We start from the raw sequence: 17383 nt of genomic DNA, 5'->3' as shown, positions 1-17383 counted from the left end.
CCAGCGGATCCCCGCGCCGCTCCAGACCCCTCCTGCAGCGCCCGACCCCCGAGAGCCCCCCGGCCTCCCCTCCACGGCCGCCCGGCCCGCTCACCGCCCCTCTCGGCCAGGCCTCGCCGCCCCGGAAGTGATTCCTGCCTGGCAGGAAGTGCACCCCACCCCGCCCCTAGCAACCGCCCGGGGCGCCGCGTTGCTAAGGGCGGCCTGCGGGCGGCTCGGAGCCCTGTGGGGCCGGGCGGGCTCCGCCGCCGGATTCCTGCCGAAAGGCCCCTGAAGCCGCTGGGCTTCACGCTGCCGCCGGTCCCGCCTCGGTTGTGGGCGCCTGTGGGTGCCGACCCCGCGGTGGGTCCCCACGGCCAGGCCCGGGTCGGCCCCTCTGGCAGCGAAGCACCCCGGGCCTTTGCGCCTCAGAGTTAATGTACTCGCCCCCTAAATCTGTGCGAGCATTTTAATCCCCGCCATCAATAGCGTGGCCTTTCAGTCCTGGCGGGTTTCTCTTTATCCGCGAGGTTTTGATCTGCTCCCTTGAAGTGCTCTGGCAGCAACAATTAAGACGCGTGCTTCTGGCTTTGCTCTTGCCGTTTTTTTTTATTTTATTTTTAATGTCTTGATTCAGTATCCAGCTCTGAAATGGAGATGTCTCGATAAGATGACCTACAAAGGGAAAAATGCCTTGTGCTCTGTTTTGCTCATTTGTGGTATTTAAAGAATCTGATTTGTTTTGCCCTTTTCCTAACCCTAAAATATCAGTAGTGCCAGGTTAGTTTTGCTGCAGAGCTTTATTATCGGAGAGCCTAAATACTTTGGAGAAAACCTAATCGGTTACTCATCTACTGAGGGAGTAAGGTATGGCATTTGTAATAAAAGGATTTTCTAGGCTGTTACCAAGCATTTGAATTAAATGGGTATTAATGAAAACCATTTCAAAGGTTTTGAGCAATTGGATTAAAAACCTTTCATCTTTTTTAGTGCAGAAGACTTTACAGACAACTAGAGAACGCGTGCGGCTGCGAGTTGCAGAGGCCAGAGACACCTGTACAAATAAATTCTTCTACCATAAAAATCCTAAGAAAAAAATTACTCTTAAATAATTACCAGAGCTTTCACTGCCCCTGGTGAGTGGCTGTACCGGCTAAGGGATAAACCCAGAGCTCAGGAAAGGCAGTAAATTCTGCCCCGTCAGCTCCCAAACACTGACTATTTAGGACACAAAAACTGAGGAGGCAGAATTATTCTTGTGAATGTCAGGAGAGATCCTGTCAGCATGGATTAAGCGGCCAGATTAAATTCTTCCCAACACTACCAGTACACTGAATTTGGTGGTGGTGCCATCCACGCACACCTTTTCATGGGCTCTGATCCTCGCAGTTTGAAGTTTGTAGGCGAAGGGGAAAATACACACTTAGACTGCAACCAATACTGTACGTTTTCTTCCTTTCTCCTCCTCTCCCCCAACAGAAATGGCACTTCTTACTCCAAGCAGAAATAGGCAGGTGAAATTTGCAGCTTTTATACAGCTCCTACCCATTCCTTCTACCGCTATCCCGCCCCCGGGACCATCAAACGCTTTTACAGCAATGCCAGGCTCTGCACAGGAGACACTCCGCCTTTCAACCGCAAGCAGGTGGTGCCATTAGCCTGCTTTGGCTGCGTGCCTTTCACCAGCACCGCACTGACCCATTCCTTTCAGCTGACTGTGAAATGATGAAAAAGGAAGCTATTTATAAAAAAAGGGAAGATTTTTCCAAAGCCTACGAGATGTGAGTGGGTTTCAAAGCTAAAATTGATTCAACAAGTGGAAATGGCAATTTTGTCAGCGCCCAGTTCTAAGTAGAGACAGCACTCAGGCATGAAGTCTTTCTCCAATTCCAAATCATCCTTCGCTTTTTTAGTTCTTTCTACATTTCTTCTTTGGTTTGCATTGCAGTATTTCCTGCATGTCTTTGCAGTGAGACCTATTTATTACCATTCATTGTACATGTACCATACCCTTGTGCACCAAGGTCTTCTCAGGTTGCATATTATTATTCAGCCAGGAAAAAATTAGTAATAACTGCTTTCATTTTTCAGGCCTTACTGGAAATGTGGCCTTCTTCACTCCCTCTCTGTAAACTACGTTTTACTTTCTCGATACCAGTAACACATCTCACTCAAATTCCATTTTTTATCAGAAGCTTTCAAAGCACTTTCCCAAGGTGAGCAGTAATAGCAACGTTTGGATTCTGATGGGAAACCAAGTCACAGAAAATACATAGACCAACACCCAGCCTGCCCTGATGGGAAGGGGTGTCGTTGGGGTAGTCACTAGAGCCCTCTGCGCAGAGGGTGGGCGTTCACAGACCCTTTCCTACACTGCCTCTCCATCCCAGAGTATGAAGGTCTCGGTGCTTCCAAAAATCAAGAGCAGGGTCCTCAAGGGGGGCACCGGCACCCAAGAATCGGCAGCCACAGGACCTTTGTGAGCCTGGTCACTGTGAGTCTGTGGCAGGGTTAGGACTGAAGCCCTGTTCATTGATTCTGGCTGTAACGTGCTGTGTAGCCTTCTAGTCAAGGCTCCTTTCCAAACTGAAATGAGAGTGGTAAGACCAAAGACGAACTCCTTAATTACTGAGATTCACTGCTGGCATCCAAGCTCTGTCTGCCGGGGCTGGAAGGAGATGGTATTTAGAGCCAGAAATTCAGGAACCAGTAACTCTCAAGCCTACAGCTGAGTGTAACATGCTGACATCTGGCTGAAACTCTTGGCAGTTCACTTGGGTGATGCTGAAACGCTCCAGCAGCTCGCTAGGAAATAAACAGAGGCAGACAGGTACAGGCTCTATAAATGGATCTCACCCGCAGAGCTCATCAGGCCTCCTGACAGATACACATCTCGCAGGCTGGTGCCATTTGTTCTCTTGTAGTTGCAGTGATACATTAATGTTTGAAGATTAAGTCGGCTTTTCAAGCAGGCTTTTAACACTATGAGACAGTCATTTCTGATAGCACTTCTTGCACATTTTGAATTACTGATTTATTTTGTCTGTTTTTAATCTGATCCCTTGCTTCAGACTCATTCTCAGTGCAAACTGTGCTCTCATCCAGAGGGACTCCTTCCTTGAGATTATTTTGATAAATGTTTGTATTCAGCTTCCTACCAATCTGAATTCCTCAAGGGAAAATTCTCCCTGGGAAATCTATTGATGTTCAAAGGATTGAGTCTGGAGGATCTGAAGATCCAAATCCCAGCACTTTATCCTTCCAAGGTGGAGAAACCAAGTCTCATATGATTTTCTAATGGCAAGTCTCACCACACCTGCTGGGTTTAAGTTTTGGGTCCTCTCTTCTTCCTTAGAAGAAACTGGCAACACGGGCCAAATCTTGTCTTTCTCATCTCGTTTTTTGTTTGCTTGCCTTACACAGAAATGATTGCATTTTTGCAAAGAACTTAGGAATGAAAGTTACTGTGTATGCACCACTAATGGACAATGTAATTAAATGATTGATGATCAACTTACTTATAATGTGCCTTAGTTCTGCCACTTGGGATAAGACATTTGAACCAAAATGTGTTCCATCCTACCTCTAAGATGGCAAACCTAGGCAAAAAATATAACCTCTAATCTTGGGCAGTTCTGTGTTTAATTTACCATTAAGGCATTTGTGGTAAGTTAGTCATCACCGCATTTCTCAAGTAAAAGAAAACCACAGAGAACAGTTGTGGGGGGGGGCTCTCAGGAGTGGTGGAGATTGGAGAAGCTGGGGACCAACAGCCACCGCCTGTGCCATTTTGGAGAAATGCAGAAAAGCTTTTGATAGCTGAGAATACGGGATGGGTTTTTTGCCATTTGATGAGTTACTTCTTACTGTCATTAGTTTCAACCTCACAAGGTGAGCAGGACCATTTCACATGCTGCTCAGCTTATCTGAAGCTGTATGTTGTGCACCTGGAATAGACAGGGACAATTTTTTAAAGCATGGCGTGGAGACCAGAGGAGGTAAAGCTAAGAGGAAATCAATATCTGGGAAATTGCTGCAGGATCCTAACACTGTGTCCTTTATCAGCGAAGGATTGGCACTGAAATAAAACTAGCTGGCATGCGCTTCACCCAAGGACCCTAGAGAGGTTAGGTCTGCACAGATGTGACTCCGAAATCCGGCAGTTCCAGCTGCAGCAGGTACCTGTGGCAGCTCGCACCGGGCCATAGACTCCATCAGGCTTGCACTGGTGTAGGCTTGGGGTTAGAGGGCAAATATACAGTTACCCACTGCACGTTGCTAACCTGAAGTGATGATCTGTGGGAGGTAATTTGAGTGTTACATTCCTCATGTTTTGGGAGCCAGTGGATGCTGACAACACTAGCTGCGATAGCGAGGAGAGGTGGGAAGAAACTGGGAAGGTTCTAGGGACAAAGTGAGAGACATTCTAAAGAGAAAAAGCTGTTCATTTTGCAAAACAAGTTTGTCATCTGTTGTGCCAAATTATTATTGATACTACTCCTAAAATGAAGCTCCCATGAGGAATGCTGTCAGGCAACTAGTACATTTAGACTTTGAATGCCACTGATACGCACAGAGCGGCTCTCGGGCTGTGAGGAGTGCAGAACTGCAGCCAGAGCCACCCTCCTGCGCGTGCAGGGGGTACCAGCTCTACCTGCGTGACTGCCCTACTAAAAAAATGACCATGAGAACAAAGACCATAGTTGCCAGCTCAAATATACACTGCAAAACGGATGGATGCAAAACTGGCTCCAAAGAACACTGGATCCTATCACAGTCTGTAGCATCTTCATCCAGAGACGTTAGCAGGCAGAGCACACATTGCGGGACTCAAGCCAAGGCTGAACTGCGGGCAGCAGTGGGGATCACAGCCATTTCTGCTGCACCAGAAGTAGCCTCGCTAGCCAGAGGGAGAGCTCAAGGAGTCTGGCGGAGGAGCTCCACAAATGACCCTTCTGGGCCCTGGGAAGATACGAAGGTTTTGACTAAAGCCAGGACAGGAAATCCCGGGGACAGAAAAGCTGCTCTATTTATGCTGCTTCAGAACTCCTAAGCTGGATACACCCGACAGAGCCTGGAGGGGTTTTAGAAATTTCTGCTGCCTCCCACAATTAATCTGAAGTCATAAAGAGAGCTTGTTGTTGTGTGAGTCTTGCTGGGTCCAGCTGTGCATGACAGGAACCCAACCCAGGCAGCGCAAGGAAACCCCTAGGACGATGGAGTTTTATACAGCCTTCTTTGAAAGCAGCTCACTTGAGATATGAATGCGGATCACAGCCCTCCCAATCCAAGCTAGGCAGCAGGCAGCTATAAACAAGACAATTACAGACTGATTCTCCTTGATCTGAGAGATATCGCCCAGTATCTTACAGCAGCTCTGTGTAAGGCAATGGGCCAGGCGGATAGAGAATTAGCTCAAAACCACGTTATAGGATAATACCTTGAAATAGCGTTGGCCCCTGACTGGTTTAACAACGCAGTCCGATTCATCTGTTCAGCCAGTGTAGCACCAAGACAGTGGAAGAAAAATAAGTCATGCTGAAAAATTGGTGCAACCGGCCTCACACATGAGAGAACATGAACAGATTATTTCAAAAAAGCAAACAAAAATCCCTTTCCAGTTTGCAGAGACAGCGTGCAGCTGTGTGCACCAGTACAGGGATTTTGGAAAATGTGCTCTGTGCTACCCAGAAATCCCCTTCTCCAGTGTTCACGAGTAGGTGATACAAATGATGTACCTGCCTGATTTGCACGGCAGATCCTCTCCCCGTGAAGAGGCTGGTGCCATTTCTTTTTACAACTGGAGGAAGGCAGTAGTTCTTGCTTCTCTTCACGTTGTTGTTCTGTTTCTGGATTCCACTAGAAGGGCCCTGGTCAGCTGCTCAGTTCAGGGTCAGCTCGAGCTCCTGCTTTGGTTCGTTCAATCCTTTTTCATGATTTCTCTGTGAAGTGGCCTGGTCCTGACTTGATACCAAAGGGAATGTGAGCCCTTAGAGCACTCCAAGCAGGGAGAGCCCAAAGGCGTCGGTGCACATCTGTCTAGGTATAGAGCGACTGTTATTTAACACCAGAGTCATCTGGCGTGCTGAGCTCACTCAAGCCTTTCTGACTGCTGGGTTACTGCTTACTGAGAGCCTACGGTTTGGAAGGAGGATATTGCTTCACTAAGAAGTGAGCCATAATCACAGAGCTGATTTCCCACCTTGGCAAGAAGCAAAGGGGCAATGGCAGAGTTAGACCAGCGCTGAATGCTTTTGACCCCCTGCACACACAGGCACCCACGTGCACACCAGACACACCATCCTTCCCTACAATCCATCTCTGCCACCGATAGCTGCGACAAGCACTCTGGTGCAAGGTGAAGGTATTCAGCAGCAGACAGATATGAGTCATCTCACCTGCTGAAACTTCTTCCCAGCATCGAGTCACACAGGCTCCGAGACAGGAAGGTCTGGGTCCCCAGCAATTCTGGGCATTATAAAGTCAATACAAAAAATCTGGCAGGTGGAGCTCATGCTGGCACCTCATTTTTAACTCCTCTGAACTGTCCTGGTCTTCTTGGCACCAAGGCTATGTGTTCTTTTTAATGGGGCTTTCATAAACCTTGTTCCAGGAATGAAAACAGCTGCCAGCGCATGCAGCACCCCAGGGAAGACCCTTGCCTTTTTCCAGAGCACATGAACAGAGCAGGGGTCTCCAGCTGCTTTGTGTGCTTGATGTGAAGCTGTGATGTTTGCGAGGGACTGAAGCATGTACTGCCCCGCTAATGCTAGCAGGTGTGAGTAACAAAGGAGGAGGAAAAGGCTGATAATCAAAGAAAAAGAAAATAGCAAAAAGATAAACCCTCCTGAGCAGGCAGTGTGAGAAAGTATTAATGGTTAACTCACTCTCATTGTGGAGTAGAAGGAAAAAATGCAATTGCAAAGGGAAAGAGAAGTTTACCTTGCAAAGCAAATTTGTCATTCACTCTGCCAGATTATCGTTGTTATTATTTGCTCTTCACTCTTTGAACAATAAAGAGAAAGCATGCAAATGACCCTCGACTACAGGCATAACCCTTTCGCCGCAACCTCCCTGCCTGCGTCCTTGCACACACAAAAAAAAGAGGATGCTAAACACAGCCTTTGAAATTCAGGAGGATAATTGATTCTCTGACGTGTAGAAGCCCACAGGACTCCTGAGGGAGCACAGGTATAAAAAGAGGAGATGCACCTCCCTGGCAGCCAGAGGACAGCTGGGGGGAGATCCGAGAGAGTCCTCCCTGCTCAGCACGCATCCCGGCTCCTGCCCAGGCACCGCGCGGAGGGGACGGACCCAGCAGGGCTCACAGAAGCAGCTCCAGAGAAGAAGTTGTGTTCGCAACAGGGGAAGGAAACACCTGGGCAGGAGCCGATCTAGGAAGCGCTTGTTTTCTAAGGGAACGGTAAGTGTGAGTCTCTGTATGTGCATTTAACAAGGTAACGTATATTCGGAAACTGGAGACAATTAAATTACAATGAAATGCAATCAAAGCTGCCATCAGTAATTAGCTTTGCCAGGTATAATATCCTTTGTACCATACAAGCTTTTTTTGTACCACGTTATAGAATGAAACAATAATTGAACATAGGATAAATGCAAATCAATAGAATTATAATATAGATGAGCCTTGTAAAAACATGTTAGACGTTTACTAGCTGTAGCAAAGTTTTCCTCTTTTGCTATACTGCTGTGGGTTCCTTTTACCCTGGAAAATGAACGCTGTTTTACTCACGCGTCAATAAAACTGGGTTTGAGCCAAACCAAAGTGCGACGAGAAATGCAACGGTGTGTTACAGATAACGCGAAGCCAGCTACAACGAGGCAGAGTAAGGCACTTAAAAGGATTTCTGCTTTTCTAATGTAGTATTTCATAATGTAAAGTCTGAACTTTATAAAACAGCAGGCATGGTAAAAGCCTCTTTTCATCTACATGTTTTTAAGACTGATCAGGTTAAGGTTTCAGAAACAGTAAGAGATAGTTACCCCATCTCTCCAACATCATTTTCACAATGCTGCTGTTAGCGTTGCACAGGATGGAATGAAGCTATTACGCTTTACCTGCTGGAATGGTGCTAAAAGCTCTTCATCTTGAGGGGAATTTATTATAATCATTTTTTCACATGCTGCCAGAATGGAAAGTAAGGTGTCCCTCACCTCAGGAGAATTTCAAAGGTGACAAGGTTTTGCAGAGCTGTCAGGCTGCCTGTATGCAGGGTGACACTTCAATTCCCCAGCTTCTCCTCTGAAATAGCAGACACTTCTGGGAAGGGGTGTAGGACTTTCATTTTGGACTCCTTCCCGAGGGAAAAAGGGAGACAGAAATACCCAAAAAGCTGGGATGAGAAGCAGATTGTAGTTAAGGGAGAGAAGACAAAGCAAGACAGGGGAAGAAAGGCAAAGCCAGAAACAAACAAAAAAATATTGCAAAGAAACTAATAGTAGAGAAAGAAAAAAAAAAATCTCAAAGGGACAAAAAGTGATTCTGGAGAAAAACCCAGCATTCAAAGAAGAAAAACCAGACACAGAAAGAAAGTGGTAATCAGGGCTGTATCCTAGGAAGAAAAAAGGGAAGCAGACAACATTGGGCTAGGTTTTAATTTACATTGATACTTAACATCTCAGCTCACATAGCAGCTTTCCTGGTACTGATTAAATCTCCTGGTTGGCACTTTCTATAGATGCTGGTGCCACAGTCTCCTGGTACCCCCTGACAGATGCTTTAGATCATTTCCTCCATCTAGAAAGATCTGATTTGAGATTTCTCTTGGAGATATTTAGGAGGAGGCACAAAAGAGCATGCTTTTTCAAGTTCAAACGAAAAAGGGAAAAAGAAAGGCAAGCAAGAAATTTGCTCTAAAACCAGAAGCCCTGTAAGTCTCTCAAAGTCACTTTTTTGCTTCTTCTGAGCATTCCTTGGCTCTCTGAGGGGCCAGAGCAATTCCGTAAGACACCAGGTATCGGAGGTAAGGGATGCCACCCATGAGTTCACAAGAAGCTCTGCTGGAGCCAGGAGCAACGGCGCTGCTCCCAGGGGAACAGATGGGGAAGCTGCTGGTCCCTTGGCTGGGAACACGAGCAGCTGGAAACAGGGACTGGGCTGAGAATGAGTTTGTGATAAGAAACCCCATTTCTTAGTGCACCGCTTTTTCCCATGTCTGTCCATGCTCTTCTGACACTGCCACTAATTCTGTTATTAACTTTCATGGTATCAAGATCGGACCCACTTGCAAGACCACCGGTCCTTAATTAGCCTTCCCCTCACTATGTTGATCTGCAATCAGGAGAGCGGGCAGCTACGTCCAAGCAGTAAAACAGAGCTCACTGCTGATGTTTTCCACCAGAAAGGGCCCCCTCCTACCACCACCGTCAGTAAAACCCACTGCTTGGCAAGTTCGCTTGGGCAATTACAAGCCCAACCAAACCCTTTCCATCTGGAAACTGCTCTTTTTGCAAGAAAGTACTGTTATACATTTGGAAGGGTTTTTTTCCTCTTATGGAGATCAAACATCTTTCTGCTCTTTTCTTGTGTAAAATAAGACAGGGAACAGGGAAACTTGATATTTTAAAGATTTCTATCCACATTCTTAAAGAATCTTTTTTGAGCAAAAGATCAATCGCTTTCAATCAAAACTCAGGAAGAGCATTCACTGAAATACCTTCCTACTGTCCCTCGCTTCCAATGACAAAAGCATTGCATTCGGCTCCCGAGGGTGTGCGACCTCAGACGACTCTGTCCTGAGTCATTCGCAGCACTTTGTCAGCCCCAGGACGCGAAGCACCGCAGCGTCTGTCGGAGGGCAGACACACACGGCACAAGTCCATCTCACCTGCCACTGAAGCCGGTGCTCAGAGCCGCGTCGGCGCCTTGCTGAGCAGCGGAGGGGGCTCCTCTCGACACAGCAGCAGTTCAGCTCTCCCGAAGGGACGTATTTCGGTCCAGCCCCCCCTCTCCCCAAGCATGACAACTGAAGAAACAGTCTGCGTTTTGTTTGGCTAACCAAGCTCAGCACTGTTGCCTTCGATAAATGGGTTTGCCAGGGTTACCTCCGGGCCAGTGTTACCCCTCTGCCCTGGATTTTATTTGGATTCCCCTGTTTCTCCCCAATCTCTGGACAGCCAGCGAGGCAGCCCAATCAGCTGTTATGCACGGACCTGTGCCATACAGCCATGTGAACAGACACACGTCCCTGGGAGAGCGGAGGGCAGGAGAGGTCCCATGGGCTGGTCGCAGATGGTCCTGTGCAGGCAGTGAGGTTGCTTTTGGCAGCCCCTGCTAAGTACTGCCCTCCAGCATCAGCTGCTTTTACAGCTCGTGCAGTGCTCCCTGGTGCTCACCCCAGTCTGCGAGCTCTCCTTCAACCACAGCGGCGGGACAGGTCAATAAGGGGTCCCACAGCGTGAAACCCTGCTGATCAGCCCTGCCTCCCGGCCCAAGGGAGACACCAGCTCCCTGAGGGGTCACACACAGCCACTGCCTCCAGGAAGCACACTCCCTGGGGAGGACTTTGCCACATCAAGACATCCCTGCATTGGCAAACACCATAACCACGCAGGCACGTTTCCAGTCCCTTCATGCCGGTAAGCGAGCAGGGGGACCGAGAACACAAAGGTGGCACTTGGCCTCCCCTCCTGGCCCTGAGCATCTCACTGCCGCTGACTCAGACTGTTCTGCGTTTCAGGTGACTCCAAAGGGTGGAAGATGCTGGATAAGGCCACCCTGCTCCTGTTCCTGCATTTAGTCGCATGCTCCATCTCCTCTCCTCTCTACCCAGCTCTCAGGTAAGCTCCTGAGTGTTTTATCCACGGTGTAACTCCCTGCCTCATCTCTGACCTTGTGCAAAATAAGCACGTGCCAAGTTAAGGTTGCCAGCGCTTCTGAAAGCCAGATGAACTGTATGTGCATTGGTGAGCATATTTCTTTGCCCTGGCTTAATTTTTGGGGTACGCTGCTAGCCTAGGGGTGGTTTCCAAAGAAGGCAGGCACCTGATGGAATATTTCAGCCCAAACAGTTGGTTTTAAAATTGGATACTGGGTTCTATAAAGGACAATCTGGCAATCTCCAGAGCAGGCAGCACCTCCAGCTCCATCACTGATGAAAATTTGTGCCTGCAGGCCACCTGCATTGAAGTCAGAATTGCAGATACTCTAGTACATGAACTTAACAGCTGCCTATTAATATTTCAAGTATTTCCTTGTCAACTGTTAGAAGTTGTAATATTACTTCCTACCACTACAAATTGATGGAAGCACAAAATTGAGCATTGGGTTCTATAATGTGGATTTGCAACGTCCCATAGAAAATGCTTTAGCCTTGTGCCAAAGCCACGGCATAACGATACCAGAATCACTGGAATTTTCCTTCAGGATGCTGGGAGCTCAGCGAGGGGTAAGTGTGTTTGAGGCAGCTCTATCAACCATCTTTTCACTGCTGATAATAGCTTCAGGGCAGTTTCTAGCTGGGGAGAGTGACGGACAACACTTGCGTTACTGATGAGATGGGGATGGCAAAAGGAGAAAGAAAAAGCAGGAGAAGAGGGAGCAGTGGTCAAGAAGACTGATCCCCGACTGGCAATTGAGCACGTCTCACAGTATGCCTTGGGTTTGTCTTGCAGGTACAGTCCAGGGCCGGTTGCTGGCAAAGCCGTGAACTTCCAGCTACAGCACAGCAGCCCACTGCAGAGTCATAACCCCTCGGCAGAGGAACAGGAGGACGAGGAGGGTTTGTTAACGGACTCCACTGAGAAAAGGTTTGTACCTCACCTCTCAGCCCTGTCGCAGCAAGAGTACACTGGCTGTGATCTTCCCCCAGCCCAGGAGCAGACCAGCAGGTCACTTAGTCCCACCAGCACCACAAAGTCCAGGCTCCAGGGGGAGAACCCAGCTAAGCCCTGCAATCAGAGCAGAAGGCTGGGACCGTGCCGGCTCTCACCATCACCCATGTCTAGAGCCACGTCCTGCTGTCCCCCAGCAGCAGGGACGTACTGACAGGGGCAGGGTCACAGGCCCAGGCCTCCTGCAGGGAACATAATTTTCCACCGAGCTCTGGGAATCCATCTGCACGGTTGTTATAGCCTCTCCTTTCCAGCCCTGCCGGGAGATGGAGGATGGCTATTTCTGTCTGAAGCACAGAGGACTCATCCTTACAACGGTGGGACCAGGCAAGTGGCTTCTGCTTCCCTCACCCGTGGATTTTCAGGAGCCTGTGCCCAACGACAGGCTAGAGACCTGCTGGAGGCTCCTGTCACCCTGTCCCGGCCCCAGCTCTGCCCTCTCCCAGCCTGTGGTTCTCCTCCTCCTTTCCACTGGTTCTCTGACCTCACCTTTGGTTTGCAGGCACTTCTCCTTACTTGTTTTAGTGTGGATACTGATTAACAGACATTTTATTTTGCCTGCTGCCTCCGCGTCAGGACTGAGCTCTCTCAAATCCTTTTACCCTCCAACACTAACGCAGTCCAATACCAAAAGGTGTTTGCTATGGTTACCTGCCCCTGACACCAGCAGTGTTACAGATGATGTATTTTGTCATCTGAAACACCCATTTCTCACCTAGAAGGTTCACTGCTAGCTCCAAGAGCACATCTTGTGCTTGTCTTTCGCCCCTAGGATGCAGCGCCATGCTGATGCCATATTCACCGACAACTACCGGAAATTCCTGGGACAGATTTCCGCCCGCAAATTCTTACAGACCATCATTGGCAAGCGGCTTGGGTAAGCCACAGCGTTTTGCTCTCCTAGGGCTAATGTTTTGCCTGTTACACTGGGCAGTTTCTTTCATCCACGTAGCAGAAATAGCTGCCTTCCACTGCAACAGAAGCAATCTCTCCTGCTGTTCCACATCCCAAAGGGCATCCTGCATCCCTATGTCTCGGATCCCCCTAATCACAACTATCATTAAGCAGCCTAATTAATCCTTTTCTCCAAGGCTGTGTCAGCTCTACCATAATATCAACAAGCAGTAATATTTGCAAATAATAGTTGGGATGATCATTCACTGGTAGGAAACAGTTATCCCTGGCCTGGTTTGAACACAGAAAACAGCCTCTCCACTACCACTCGTGTAGCTTTGGCTAGATAGATCAGTGACTGCCCCTAAATAAGACCAACTAGTCAGACGTGAGCCAGCTCCAATCCCTCTTCTAACACAGGAGCAAATACAGCCAACCAATTTCTTACTGAAATTAAGCAGAATGGCCCTAGGCTCAGACCCAGCGGGTTCCCTTGCTGTGCTGCTCAGCCTGAGCCAAACTGTGAGCAAGGGACTAAAAAGCATCTCTGAAACAAAGATGTTTCTCATCTTGGCATAACAGAAGCAGCGAGAGCAGCCCAGGAGAAGCGGTGCATGGATTTCTGACAAGGCGCCAGTCTGACAGCATCCTGATGGACAGCCGCTACCACCAACAGATGGTACTAAGGGACTTCCTGGGAGCCATTCTGCAGAATCAAAGGTAAGTGGGAATCAGTTCATTATCTGCTCACCACAGAAATAAGACAAGGTCCTTATTGCTGTCTGGCTTCCAGATGTGAAGCTACTGGATTAAGTATCATCTTTCAGGTACACTCAAGGAAGAATAAAGCTCTTACCTGACCCCATAACCCAGCCCTTCCCTTACGTGGGCAAGTAAGGTGCAGATAAGGAACAGCCTGCCCTGAGCCAGCCGCACCACACACAGTAGCACATCACTGTACTGTCTTCTCAACCCCATAATTCAGTAAAATAGCAGTGGAAAAGAATAATTTCTTTCTCAATGACAATTATGCCATCACTGTCCTATTCTCTTCTTTCACAGGCCTCAGGACAACAGCAGTCGGTTAGAAAGCTTTCCCAGCACCCTGGCTAAGCTCATGTAAATACTTCTCCCTTCTTCATCTCCCCATGCTCTGGTGAGTACCATTCCCTGCTCAATTCTGTACACAACACTGCTTCTGCACTGCTCAAGCAGTTTGAAGGCTCTCCTTCAGCGAAACCAACTCCCACTACTGTCCATGAAAAAGGGTGCTTGCTGCAATTTAAGAGGAAAAAACTCCGATCAATTTTGTCAAGTACCTAAAGTCCTGTTAGTCTGAACAAATAGACCACGAGTGTTGTGAAGCTGCATGTGGATGTCTGGGAACAGGCTTGCAGCAACCAAAAGCAGCCTTGTAAAGCCGTCTGAGACTGTGTGCCCGAGTGTCTAAGCTAGGCTAAAGGCAGACAAAAGTTGTCCCCCAGGAGCAGAACCTGCCTCTAGATCCCTGGGACATTTCAGGTTTTCTCCACACTGAACAGGAGAGGAAGTCTTACTGTTTTCTGTACCCCTCACTCCTGAAAGTAGACACCTGGAACTTGAATTACACTCTAAATACTGCCAGCCCTGGGGGACTGAGAGCCAGCACACAGTCCATCCTTGGCAATACCTTCACTCGTACAAACACCAGTTGTCCTGTTTGAAACAACCTCATCTTACTCCTCTGTCCCATAGATATGAAGCCTGTCCAACCCTAGCCAGCACAATATAAAGGGGTGTGGAGAGACCTGCGTGCATACTAAACAAAAAGGGGGCTGGGGAGGGAGGGGAAGATCAGAACTTCACATAAATCGTGCCTATGGATTCAGCTGAGAGAGCATGGCATTTCAGCATGTCTCTTGCCGTGCTTGACTTGGTTACCTTTCCACAAAGAAGGTCAGCCAGGAAAAGCCTCCAAAGAATGAAAAAACTTCTGCGTGTGCTCACAAAGTTTTCTCATAATTCTCTTTTCCTCCTGCTTCTGCCTAGAATAATTCAGAGCTCATGGATCTAACTGTACAGTAAGCCTTTCACAGCAATGAAGACATGCCCGGATATGACCAGCTGGAAACTGATGCATACACTCCTCAGATCTGTTCAAAGGAATGCAGTTCTGATGCACTACTTAATTTACTTTAGTCTTTACAATTTAACTCCCCTCTCTAAATACTGGTCTGTGTACTGAATCAGAAAAAAAATACCTTCGTGGTTTAACCTCAGGCTGCTTTACATACAAAGACTAAAACAAGCAGTACACTTGTAATCCTGGGGACATATTGTCTACTAATTAAGGCTTTCAAATCACAAAGTGTAGCAAAATTTCTGCCAAGTCATCATTCTGTTTGAGGGCCTGATTAATAAACATGAGGCCACCAAAAGGCACCTTTAGGCAACTTAGTAAATTGATTACAGCCTCCTCTAAATAGATGCTGATGGCACAACCACACATTCAGCTCGGATCAGGGCGAGGCAAGACATGAATCCACACGTCTACCACCCATTAGAAACACTGCTGTGGGCTCTTGCTGTCTAGCTCCTTGATACAGAGCCCTGGCAGCAAAACTGAACTCTAAAAAGCTCAGCTACAGTTACTGCTCAGCCTTGAGGTGTTCAAACCGAAGCTACAGCTCTGCTCTGCAAGAGTTAAAGGAGATACTGTGCATCAGATTGGGCTGTCACCATGTTTTAATTCAACGTGCCATCCAGTGGCTCTGAACTCTACTGTGGCTAGAGTTACAACTGCAAATGTTTTCAAAGAAGTTATTAATCTAGTGATCTCATACAGCTACTTCCTTCCCTGTCACCCCAATTCTCCTATTGTTTGTGTAATAATTATGTCTTCAGAAATGTAAATAACATCAGGATGGGGTCTGCTTTCCCATCATTAGCAGGAAATAAAAGTTGTTCTAAATAAACCTGTGCAACAGCAGGTCAAGATGGCTCTTTGTCTGTTGAGACGTTAGTTTCTTGGTTCTGGGCCCAGAATGGAAGATGTCACTCAAAGACAGCAGTCAAGCGCACCGAGGATGACTCAGAGCTGTGCTAACGAAGGCACCAGGTCCAGAACCAATAACTCAATACCAGGTTGGAAATACAGTGGCATGCAAACATATATTAAGACCTCTGAAATCATCCCTCCTTGTGCCCGAACAATTCCTTGATAGTCTGCAGTAGATACTATCTCATTTTTCCTCAGGTGACCACGTTTTAGGACAGTAGGCTTCAGTATGCATGGAAATCAGTTCGCACTTGCACCGAATCCCTGCAAATTACATTCTCCCTGTTCAGGTTTTACAATTCCAGCACTATGAAAATATTACTAACTGCCCGGCAGGATGGGAAGCAACGAGGGGATGTTGAGGGAGATCAGTGAAGCTGTGAGAGCAGCAAGAGCACTAATGGGTAATCTGTTACCCTTCCGCAGGCCGGCAGCTGTCACAGTGAGAGATAAGCCATCCTTCTGCTTCACAGTACAGCTGGACAGAGAGCCCGCAAAAGAAAAAAGAACCTGAGTAGGCCTGGTTCAAAATGTGTTTGTAAACCTGTTCTGTAACAACTAACACACTTGAAGCCATTAGGACTTACTCGCTCCGAGGAAATGAATTATAAAAAACAAAGCAGCTTCCTAAAGTAGTAAGTAAACATGGTAGCAAAAAAAATTAAAATTCTGTTAAGTGGCATAAAAGCTATATGCAAACTCTAGATTGGATACTCCCAATAAAATCAAAAGACCTATCAAAAACACTTTGGAAAGACCTAAGTCTGCATGATTAAACAGCTGGGTGAGTGCAGCTATTTGGAATAAAAGGGACTCCTTTGAAAGTTCAGTTTGCATCAAAATGAGGAAACAAATGCTCAAACTCTGGGAGGTTAAATATAAAAACAAATAAAGCAAACCAGAAAACATCTGAGGAATGAAAGGCCAAAAGAATAAAAACAACCTTTCCTAATGCATAGCCAAGGAGGTAGAAAAATCAATAGCAACGCACACAGTTTAGAGAAGATACACCACAGCAGCACTCCATGGTTTTCTTTTTGCATCTCTGCTCTCCTTGGATAACGTGCCAGAGCTCTACAGGCACAGGGAAAGTACTGTCCTAGCATGAAGCATCAGTAGAAAAAACTAGTTATAAAACAAAGCTGGTAAGTGAGCAGTAACAAAATACGAGGCTCAAAAAGAACTCACCAGGGTGAAAAGAAATTCCAGGGTAACACGCTACAAATAGTAGCTTAACTATTTCTTGCTTAACACTCCTTTAGTCCCAGAGGACTTGAATGCAGCATGAGATCAGGTTTTTGAAGGAGTGCAGGAGGTCAGAGGAATAGTTCATTAAACCTCTATGGCGTCCAGTATAATGTTCACAAGGAACAAATGGGTAGGAACTATTACAAAGAACAGAAACAGTGAGCTAAGTGTGAACAACTGCAGTGGGGAAGAGGCAAGATGGCTTTTATAAAGTGGAGTCATGTCTCACACATGTGAAGTTCTTTGGAGGATTCAGCTCCACACCCTTTGTCCACATGCTTGCTGGTTGATACAATTTTCTTGGACCTCCAAAAGACATTTGATAAAGTTCCTTTGCCAAAAGACCTTTAAAGAAACTAGTCTGACACGGGA

General features: G+C 47.2%; 1 protein-coding gene across 1 annotated transcript; it reads left to right on the top strand.

Moving 5' to 3' along the window:
- Positions 1 to 10684: 10684 nt before the first annotated feature.
- On the top strand, positions 10685 to 13849 carry GHRH (growth hormone releasing hormone). The gene is made up of 5 exons (XM_050907578.1): positions 10685 to 10779; positions 11614 to 11748; positions 12605 to 12709; positions 13309 to 13446; positions 13789 to 13849. The coding sequence occupies exons 1-5, from the start codon at positions 10700 to 10702 to the stop codon at positions 13847 to 13849; spliced, it is 519 nt and encodes a 172-aa protein (XP_050763535.1). The 5' UTR covers positions 10685 to 10699.
- Positions 13850 to 17383: the final 3534 nt, after the last annotated feature.

This window comes from Gymnogyps californianus, chromosome 17 (assembly GCF_018139145.2).
Source record: "Gymnogyps californianus isolate 813 chromosome 17, ASM1813914v2, whole genome shotgun sequence".
Lineage (NCBI taxonomy): Eukaryota > Metazoa > Chordata > Aves > Accipitriformes > Cathartidae > Gymnogyps > Gymnogyps californianus.
This window is presented reverse-complemented; position numbering and strand designations above follow the sequence as displayed.